This window comes from Colobus angolensis, unplaced genomic scaffold (assembly GCF_000951035.1).
Source record: "Colobus angolensis palliatus isolate OR3802 unplaced genomic scaffold, Cang.pa_1.0 Scaffold194, whole genome shotgun sequence".
Lineage (NCBI taxonomy): Eukaryota > Metazoa > Chordata > Mammalia > Primates > Cercopithecidae > Colobus > Colobus angolensis.
This window is the reverse complement of record NW_012115088.1, coordinates 1447573-1458648: the sequence shown is the minus strand read 5'-3', so window position 1 is coordinate 1458648 and position 11076 is coordinate 1447573. Positions and strand designations below refer to the sequence as shown.

The window sequence follows — 11076 nt, the reverse complement described above, 5'->3', positions numbered from 1 at the left end:
CGCCACCATGCCTGGCTAATTTTGTACTTTTAGTAGAGACAGGGTTTCTCCATGTTGGTCAGGCTGGTCTCGAACTCCCTACCTCAGGTTTCTGCCCTCCTCCTCGACCTCCCAAAGTGCTGGGATTACAGGCTTGAGCCACCTTGCCTGGCCTGTATCTTGTTTTTAATTTTAATCAAATGATAAACTAAAGAGAAAGTTTATATATCTGTGAGAATATAAAAGAATGGAAATAGGCTCATATTTGTGAAGTATCCAGTTAATACCTGGATAATTAATAAATCTAGGTTGTTTTGGCTTGTTTCTCATGTAAAAAAAATGGGCAACATTTCTCAGGGTCATTAGCCTGTCCATATTTAGTACCCTAATTCCTACAGACTACTTTTTTCCTATATAATAAAACTAAAACCAAAACTTTATTATATTATTTATTCTTTTTTCTATTCTAATCTATGTGAATAAACAATGTTCATAATTCATGTTTAGGTCGCTTTTGCCTTTCAACCTTTTACTCATGCAGTATGCTTACAAGGAAGATAGATACAAAAAAAAATTTTAATGACTCATAGACCTCCACTTTCTGATATCCCCTGCCTTTTATCTATCATACCCAGACAAGTGAACTCTACTTGGACAGATTTTTGAGTAAAAAGGTTTCAGTTGTAAATATGTGAGCACCTTTAATAGCTATGAGAATTATTACTAAATTTACATCACCTACTTTCAGGTTCTCTGAATATGTCACATATGTTTTGATAATGTCAGGGTAATTAATTAAAATGGGTTAGTGAATCATGCTATATATCCCCTAAAGTCAGGACTCAAAGGTAGTCATCTGAGGACAATCCCTTTGAATAGACAGTAAAATGTAAATAACTGTATATCTATATAGCCTATTATAATTTTCCATAGAAAAAGTCTATGTTGGTTTTCTTTCATTGAGATTCTGTCAGCTGTGCTGATTTGGACAATGGTACAAAAATAAACTGAAAATTTTAATATTCATTACCTAACACAGTTGTTTCTTTAATTATAGCCCTAAATAAATAATTCTAAATAATTTCTCTATTTTTTCTTTTTCTTTTTCTTTTTCTTTTTTTTTTTTGAGACAGGGTCTTACTCTATCACCCAGGCAGGAGTGCAGTGGTGTGATCTCGGCTCACTGGAACCTCCACCTTCTGGGTTCAACCGATTCTTCTGCTTCAGCCTCCCGAGTAGCTGGGGTTACAGGAGCCACCACCATGCCCAGCTAATTTTTGTATTTTTTGGTAGAGACAGGGTTTTCACTGTGTTGGCCAGGCTGGTCTTGAACTCCTGGCCTCAAGTGATCCGCCCACCTTGGCCTCTCAAAGTCTGGGATTATAGGCATGAGCCACCACTAGCCTAACTCTAAGTAACTTCTATGCAATGTCCTTAAAATGTTTAAAAGCTGGAACCAAGTTGGAATAAAATAATCCTAAATAAAGAAAATCCAGCACTCAAAAGGACTTCTATATAATTTGAGAAACATTAGCACAGGCATTCTGGGTAACCGTTTTATCTATCTTTACCTTTTCAAAATCTTCAGTTGTGAACTGTCTAGAAGCTGCATAAAGTAGCCCTTCAGGATTAATGGCTTTCTTCAAAGTATGTTGCACAGTAGGAAGAAATGGGTGGCAGGGAGATGACTCATTGCAGTTAATCAATAAACCAAATGCCTCCACAAGGTTAGCTGGAATCAAACTGCAATCCTACATCAAACCAAAAGGTAACAGGCAAACATTAAACTTTGTAATTTTCACAATTTGGAAATAATTAATTACAAAGTAATTATTATATGTTTTTATTATTAGTTATTATTTATCATATTAATTATAATTTAAGGTAATTTTTTAATAATCTGGGAACTTTTTGGTGATTGATTTTTTAAAGCCTCTTTACTGAGTATTTTTGTATACATTATTCATTAAAGCCTTTCCAGCTACCTATTCAAATAGTAATTTCCAGTGAGCAGATATCTGGCTCACTACATGGCTAAAAAACATTACAATTTGTAAACAATTGGGTCATCAGGTAGTTCTGGTACTCAATAAAGTATAGAAACAGGTTAATAACAAAAATATTAAGATGTATTAAATTTGTGACTTAATTCCTTGAACAACATTCTAGCAATAAAATATACATATACCTTACCATCTGACCAATTAGAGTGTTGATTTTCTGTGCATTTCTCCTTGAAGATGAATCCATATCAACAAAAGACCAAAAACTGCACTGAACTGGAAAAGTCATCTGTTGATCAATATCCTCCCCAAACTTCTTTCCTGGGATGTACACTGTGATGTTTCTGCTCTCCAGAACTAAGTCAGAAGATATTATCCATTTGTTATGTAAGTTAATTTTGGTCTAAATGTCTACAAATTAATAATGTATTATTATATAGAATTATACTGTGCAGACTTTGGATAGTGAAAGAAAGTAAATTTGGTTGTTTTGCAAGACAATGCTCTAAGTTCTGCCATAAAAAATACGTATTTGAAGCCTTATGTGTCCCATGACTTGATGAGAACCAGGAATCCAAAGCACATAGCTGGAATTGTGGCGGGGCACCTGAGTGGACTAGTCAGGGGGCTAAGAGATTGGTCATATAATACAGACTTACAAGAGAGGGTAAAATTAAATCATATTCTTTTATGTGGGGAAAATGATAGAAAGCAGGCCATCCATGTGGGAGTGAAAGAGGAAAAGACAGAGATAATATGAACTACAATGACTGGGGGAAATACATCTCAAATTCAACATGTTCAAAACCAAATTCATTGTCCCCCCACCTCCCACTTAAAATCCAAACAAAAAATATGGAGCACTTTGGGAGGCTGACATTGCTTGAGCCCAGGAGTTTGAGACCAGCCTGGGCAACGTGGCAAGACTCTGTTACTACAAAAAATTAGCCAAGCATTGTGGCATGTTACTGTGGTCCCAGCTACTTGGGAGGCTGAGGTGAGAGAACTGCTTGAGCCCAGGACTTCGAGGGTGCAGTGAGGTATGATGACACCACTGCACTCCACCCAGGGCAACAGAGTAAGACCCTGTTTAAAAAAAAAAAAGAAAGAAAGGAAGAAGAAGAAGGAAAAAGGAGAATAAGAAGAAAGAGGCCAGGGCCATCACGGAGGACCACATATCATTTGATTCCATTTATAGTCAGCCATCTATATATAAAGGTCTGTCTGCATCTGTAGATTTAACCAACGGCTGATGAAAAATATTCAATAAATAAATAAAACAATAACAACAATACAAAACAACACAGTATAACAATTTGCAAAGCATTTACATTGTATTGACTATTATAAGTAATCTAGAGATGATTTAAAGTATATGGGAGGATGTGCATAGATTATATGCAAATTCTCTGCCATTTTATATAAGGGACTTGAGCATCTGTGGATTTTGGTATCTGCAGAGGCCCTGGAACCAATCCCTGGAGAATACTGAGGGAACACTGCCTATGCAATGTTCAGAATAGGCAAATACACAGAAACAGAAAGCAAATAGTGTTTGCCAGGGACTGTGTGGGAGTAGGTGACGGGAGGCAGGGACTGGGGGTTGACTGTTAATGGGTATGGGGCTTCCTTTGGGGTGATGAAAATATTCTGAAGTTAGTGGTAATAGTAGCACAACTCTGTGAATATAATGAAAAGCACTTTACTGTATACTTCCAGTGGTGAATTGTATGATGTGTGAATCTCAATAAAACTGTTACAAAAAATGTAATAGTAGTATTGCCATTCTAAATAAAGAAAAATTAAAATTTTATATTGCCATACATTTTACCTTTTATCTTTATATTGTACAATACTTTTATCTTTATGTTGTATAATGCAAATATATGGGCATTTATCTCATAAGTGGAACCAATAGTACTTTGCACATGCATATGTATTTTGTTTTTACCAGAACAGTGGAAATACTGCACAAAACAATTTTTATTTTACTTCTTGATATGCATACATTTCACCAACACTCTCTACCTTCAGCTTACTGATAAGTGAGGAAGGACTGAAAAGACAAGGCTATGGATTTGCCCTATCTTTCCCTTTCCTCCTGTGTCATCATTTTCAGTGTAAGTGGTTGGCAAATACAGGGAACCAACCAAGTAAGAAAGAGGATGATAGGGCTACTTGGTAATGTGTGTTTCTTGAAAGGCCATTGCCTTCCTTCTGCATTAGAAGCACATCTAGTTCAAATGAAAAGCATGGCCACTTGGGGTTATTAGCACTCCCTCTTACTCAGTTGAAAATGTGTTGATATGGAACTATAGGCACTGGCTTATAGTGCACCTATGACACATGGGAGTCCAGCAACAATCAAAGAAAGTACAAATTGAGTGAGTTATGAAAGCTGCATAGTGATCACAAATGCTGTATGAAATAGTGCAGGAAGGCACAGTAAAAACAGGCATCCGTGTGTCTCCTCTACTCACAGTCAAGTGCCATTATCTCATTGGACTTCCTTATAATACAAAGATAAAATTATTAAAAATTTGAAGATGATGACAGAGTTTTAAACCACATTCCAAGCTCTTGTGGGGAGAGGACATACTAGCAGGGCCAGCTTCATGAGTGTGGAACAAGTGCAGTTGTACTGAGGCCCTCCTCTGTACCAGCCAGATGTTCCACCATCCTTTGATGAGAAAAACTCCTTTTCCCACTGACTAACTTTGGTACTGCAGGCAAAAATCAATTGACTATAAAATGTGGGTCTATTTCTATAGTCTCTGATATGGTTTGGCTGTGTCCCCACCCAAATCTCACCATGAATGCCCATGGATTGTGGGAGGGGCCTGGTGGGAGGTAACTGAATCATGGGGGCAGGTCTTTCCGGCACTGTTCTCGTGATAGTGAATAAGTCTCACAAGATCTGATAGTTTTAAAAAGGGGAGTTTCCCTGCACAAGCTCTCTTCTCTTGTCTGCCACCATGTGAGATGTGCCTTTCACCCTCCACCATGATTGTGAGGCCTCCTCAGCCATGTGGAACTGTAAGTCCAATAAACTTCTTTCTTTTGTAAATTGTCCAATCTCAGGTATATCTTTATAAGCAACATGAAAACAGACTAATACACCCTCATTTTGTTTTGATTTTTTTTTTTTTTTTGGTAGAGATGGGGTCTCAGTGTGTTGCCCAGGATGGTCTGGAACTCCTGGCCTTCAGCAATCCTCTTGTCTCAGCCTCCCAAAGTGCTGGGATTCCAGGTGTGAGCCACTGGGCACAGCTAATTTCTGTATTCTCTTATAAAGTGAAGCAATATGCTGTGTCCCCTGAGCATACTTGTACATTCACGCTGGTATGCCAAGAAGACAAGGCTCTCACTGCTCTTTGCCCAGTCCATGGCTGTCCATATCCTTGCTAATTATAAATCTGGCCCAACCAGCATTACTCTAATACAGAACCAAACAACAACATTATAAGGAAAAAACTCTACAGATCAATATCTCTCATGAACATAGATTTTAAAAATCCTCAACAAAAATAGTAGCATATCAAATCCAACAATGTAGAAAAAGAATTATACAGCATGACCAAGTAAGCTTCATCCCAGGTATGCAAGGCCGGTTCGATATTCAAAAATCAATTAATGTAATCCATCATATCAACAGGCTAAATGAGAAAAATCATATGATTGATGATGACAGGAGGCAGACAGGTTCCTGGGCAGATAGGGGCAGGTCCTTGGTGGAACCCAACCTTCAGGCAAGAGACAGCTTGAAGCCTGAAAACCAGGCTGCCAGTTCTGGGTGGAGTCCACCACCTGGAGTGAGAACCTCCTTGATGCCTTTCAGCCAATCAGATGGTGTTTTTCTGGGCCCACCCATGGACCAATCAGCATGTACTTCCTCCATTCTTAGCCCATAAAAACCCCAGAGTCAGCCAGACTCAGACACAGGTTGGGACTACCTGCCTATGGGTAGGAGCTACCAACTTCGGGTCTCCTGTCCACTGAAAGCTGTTCTGCTATGCAATAAAACTCTTCTCCACCTTGCTCACCCTCCAGTTGTCCACATAAGCTAATTCTTCCTGGACATGGGACAAGAACTTGGGACCTGTTGAATGGCAGGTGCAAAAAGGGCTATGACACTCTCCTGGCAGGCTTGTTGAGTGGCAGGCAGGAGCAAAAAGGGCTGTGACACTTTCCTAGTCAGCTTGCTGAGCTGTGAGTGGTGACACATTCTTGTTTGTTGGACTGCGGGACTGAAGATCAATGACCCTTCTGGAGGCCCAGACCTCAGGACTTCCTGAGTCAGAGCTGTAACACTATAATCCTCCTGCCTTCTGTCGGCCTTGGGCAGCTGTCCCATGACAGAAAGTGGCAATGGGCTGGGCCAGCCCAGGAGCCATGGGCTGGAGTGAGGCAGTGGACTGAAAGAGCAGTTAACATGTGCCCTCCATCCCTGAGCTGTGGGCAACAGGAACGAGAGACCTGTAGCATGCTTCCCTGCAACCCCTTGGAGCTCCACTGTTGCTGGTGTCTCCAGGTTTTCGGGTGCCACCCCGTTCCCCTCATCCAGACACCAGGGCCCTCAGTAGAAGCCACTTGCAGTATGCCTATTCCAGCTACAGCCACGCATGAAGCCAGCACCTGTGCCAGCACCTGGAGCTGCCTGCCCTGCCACAGCAGCTGGTATGCCTGGCTATGTGCAGTGGCTGGACCCTGTGCTTGCTCACTCACACACCCCTCGCTGTTCCACTCCTGGCTTGCCCTCAGCAGGCATGGGATCTGGACTGGTAGTGTGAGCCAAGTGCAGCCTGCCGGGCCGAGTGAGCAGAACATGCCCAGCAGGCAGGAGCGAAACTCAAGCAGAGGTGCTGCTGGACATAGAGGTTTCTGGCTTGAGAAGCAACACCCGAAGGATCCTGTGACATGATCATATTAACAGATGCAGCAAAGCATTTGACAAAATCCAATATCCATTTATGATTAAAAACAAAAAAAAGCTCAGAAAATTAGGAATAGAGAAGAACTTCCACTGATAAAGAATGTCTATAAAAAATGTACAGCTAACGTCATACTTCATGGTGGGAAATTTGAAGCTTTCCCACTCAGATCAGGAACAAGGCGAGGATGTCCTCTCTCTTAACACCACTTTTCAACTTTATACTGGAAGTGGTAGCTAATGCTATAAGACAAGAAGAGGAAATAAATCTGGTCCATTACAAGCTCATGTGTTAGCACACTGAGAGCAAAGGCTAAAACTGTGCATTTGCACATTAAATTTCTGTTTTTGCTTATAAAACTAAAATGAGAAATGGCATCTAACATAATTTCTCAAACCATCAAACATCTGCAATACTATCTTAACTGTTAAGTATCTCAACATGGATGAGAGTATAAGTTAAACAGGTGAAAATTAATTTTACAAATATTGTTTACCTGATTGAAGCTGTTCAAGTTTATCTTTTTTGTGTGAAGCCAAGTCTCCTATAAAGCAGATACCACCTTTAGCTAGCAAAGCACTGCCAGCCTGAATGCTAACTGCTCCAGTTCCATACTTATTCCTGGATAGAGTGGGAAAAATTTCAGTAGAGACTAGATGACGTATACCACGGGGAACAAGGTTTATGCTAAAATTCAGAAGCCTAGGGGAAAAAAAATAAACTTTTCATTACTATTACTTAATTTTCAAAAGTCACAATGTGTTACATTAAATTTAATTTTATTCTGTGTTTACTGAGCACCTGTGATACACCAGCTATTGTGCTAGGGATAAAAATATATATGACTAACATGGTGAAATCCCATCTATACTGAAAATACAAAAATTAGCCAGATGTGCTAGTGCATGCCTGTAGTCCCAGCTACTCAGGAGGCTGAGACACAAGAATCATTTGAACCCGGAAAGCAGAGCTTGCAATGAGCCAAGATCGTACGCTCCAGCCTGGGTGACAGAGTGAGATTCTGTCTCAAAAAACAAAACAAAAAAGTATATACAAGACTTGGACCTTAAATTGGAAAGCTCACAGTCTAAAAAGAGAGATATAAAAAACTAAAACACAATGTGGTAAGTACTAAAAAAAAAGTCTTCATCCTGGTGACAGAGCAAGACTCCACCTTAAAAAAAAAAAAAAAAAAGTCTTTAGAACATCCATGGTGGCCAGGTGTAGTGGCTTACAACTGTAATCCCAATACTTTGGAGGCTGAGGCAGGCGGATCACTTGAGGTCAGGAGTTCGAGACCAGCCTGGCCAATATGGCAAAATCCCATCTCTACTAAAAACACAAAAATTAGCTGGGCCTGTAATTACACACCTGTAATCCCAGCTACTGGGAGGCTGAGGCAGGAGAATTGCTTCAACCTGGGAGGTGGACATTTCAATGAGCCGAGATCACTTCACTGCACTCTGGCCTGGGTGATAGAGCAAGACTGTCTCAAAAACAACAACAACAAAAGAACATCCATGGGAGTATTATTTCTTCTTGGAAGGGAATCAGAGAAAGTTATAGAGAGATGACGTTTGAATTAGGCCTTCTTTTTATGGATTGCTTTCTTTTGCCTATTCAGAATTTTTGCATTAGGCTTTCTAGCGTCCCATCAAAACTATCACTCTGCTGTTTCTGTTTCATTGCAATTGTGGGTTTTTTTGTTTGTTTGTTTTTGCTTTGTTTTGTTTTGAGTCTCTCTGAGGCACAAAGGCTGGAGTGCAGTGGCGTGATTTCAGCTCACCGCAACCTCTGCCTGTCACTAGGCTGGAGTGCAATGGAACAATCTCAGCTTCCAACCTCCACCTCCCAGGCTTAAACGATTCTCCTTCCTCAGCCTCCCAAGTAGCTGGGACCACAGGCACAAGTCACCGTGCTGGCTCAAATTTTTTTTTTTTTTTGTAGAGATGGGTTTCACCATGTTGCCCAGGCTGGCCTTGAACTCCTGAGCTCAAATGATCCTCCTGTCTTAGCCTCCCAAAAAGTGCTGGGATTACAGACTTGAGCCACTGTGTCCAGCCAAATTTTTTTTTTTCTTTTAAGAGACAGAGTCTGACTCTGTCATACAAGCTGGAATGCAATGATACAGTCACAGCACACACAGCCTCAAACTCCTGGACTCATATAAGCCTGCCTGCTCAGTCTCCCAAGTAGCTGGAACTACAGGCATGAGGCGCCTGTCTGTCTCATGGCAATTCTTGATATGCCATTTTGGTTTCTAACCTCTTTGCTAATTGCCTCAGTCTCTTCATATTCCCAATTTAAATTCTGAAAAAGGAATATGATTACCTTAGCTTTGCTTTCAAATCCTTGCCACAGAAATTATAGCTTCCTCGTGCAATCAACTATGATGAGTAGACATAGACATGTGACACAAAAGGGGGTGATACAAAAGTAGTCACAGACATGCAATGCAAAAGAGGGTGAGATGTGGATAGGTAGGTGGTATAAAATATGTCTAGCGCATGTACCATTCTAAGGAATTTGGATGCTTGAAGATATATAAAATGAGACAGCGATATTTAGAAAGAAACCTTTGCAAGCCTATAAGGAGTGGTTCTCAGCCACAGCCTGCACTAACTTTACCTGGAGAGATTTAACAAATTCCAATGCAAAGTGCCACCCCAAACCACTTATATTAGAAACTCTGGGGGTGAGACACAGTGATAAATATTTTTTTAAAATTCTCTCAGGTGATTCTAACAGGCAGCTAGGCTGAGCACTTAGTGATATGGAACAATGAGCCTCAAATTTGGCTACACATTGGAACTGGCTAAGGAACTTCTAAAACTACTGATACACAGAAAGTCACAGAATACAAAGTCAAAATACAAAAATCAATTGTATTTCTATATATTCATAGTAAACAATTGAAAATGAAGTTAAGAAAACACTACCATTTTAGTAGCATCAAAAATATCAAATATTTTTAGAACCAATTTAACAAAATATTTGCGTGACCTTTATAAAAACATCGCTGAGAGAAATTAAAGAAGACCTAAATAAATGGAGAGATATGCCACATTCATGGATTGGAAGACTCAATATTATTAAGATGTTAATTCTCCCTGAAATTGATTTACAAGTTTAATACAGTTCCAATCAAAACACTCAAAGGCTTCTTTTTGGTTGGTATTAACATACTGATTTGGCTGGGCACAGTGACCCACATCTGCAATCCCAGCACTTTGGGAGGCCGAGGCAGGAGGATTGCTTGAGCCTGAGAGTGCAAGACCAGTCTAGGTAATATGGCAAGAGCTCATCTCTACAAAAAACTAAAAAGTTAACCAGATGTGGTGGTGCATACCTCTGTTCCCAGCTACTCAGCAGGCTGGGGTGGGAGGATCATTTGAACCCAAGAGTTTGAGGCTGCAATGAGTCATGATTGTGCCACTGCACTCAAACTTGGGCAACAGACCGTGACCCTGTCTCAAAAAATAAAAATAAACTAATTCTAAAATTTATTTAAAAATGCAAAGGATCTAAAATTGTTTTAATACTTAAAATGAAGGATAAAGTTGCATTACCTGATTTCAAGACTGAACATAAAGCTACAATAATCAAGAGAGTGTAGTATTGGTATAAGTATAGAACAATAGATCAAAGTATTAGAAAAGAGAGTTCAAAAAGATTTACATCCAGTTCAATTTTATACCCAGATTAGTTCAATTGAATTTGAACAATGCCTAGTTCAATTGAATTTGAACAATGGTATCAAAACAATTTAATGGGGAAAGGAAAATCTTTTCAACAATTAGTGTGGAAACATTGGATAAATGCATAGGACAAACATTAACTTTAACTTATACCTCCTACCAATCTCTGGGAGATTAAGGCAGGAGGATTGTTTGAGCCTGAAAGTTTGAGACCAGCCTAGCAAGACTTATCTCTACATAAATAAATAGTAAACTAAAACTATAATGTTTCTAGAAGAAAACATTTAAAAACTCTTCATGACCTTGGGATAGACAACGATTTTTTCTTTCTTTTTTTTGAGACAGGGTCTTGCGGTGTCACCCAGGCTGGAGTGCAGTGGCACAATCTCTGCTCACTGTAACCTCCGCCTCCAGGGTTCAAATGATTCTCCTGCCTCAGCCTCCCCAGTAGATGAGATTATAGGC

General features: G+C 39.8%; 1 protein-coding gene across 1 annotated transcript in view; it reads right to left on the bottom strand.

Moving 5' to 3' along the window:
- The window catches only part of MCMDC2 (minichromosome maintenance domain containing 2), a 51014-nt gene that overhangs the window by 23542 nt on the left and 16396 nt on the right, over nucleotides 1-11076 (bottom strand). Inside the window, exons 10-12 of the mRNA XM_011940902.1 lie at nucleotides 7410-7615; nucleotides 2173-2339; nucleotides 1551-1730 (exon numbers count right to left, since the gene is read on the bottom strand). Coding sequence (XP_011796292.1) covers nucleotides 1551-1730; nucleotides 2173-2339; nucleotides 7410-7615 — 553 coding nt within the window. The remainder of the gene's footprint in view (nucleotides 1-1550; nucleotides 1731-2172; nucleotides 2340-7409; nucleotides 7616-11076) is intronic.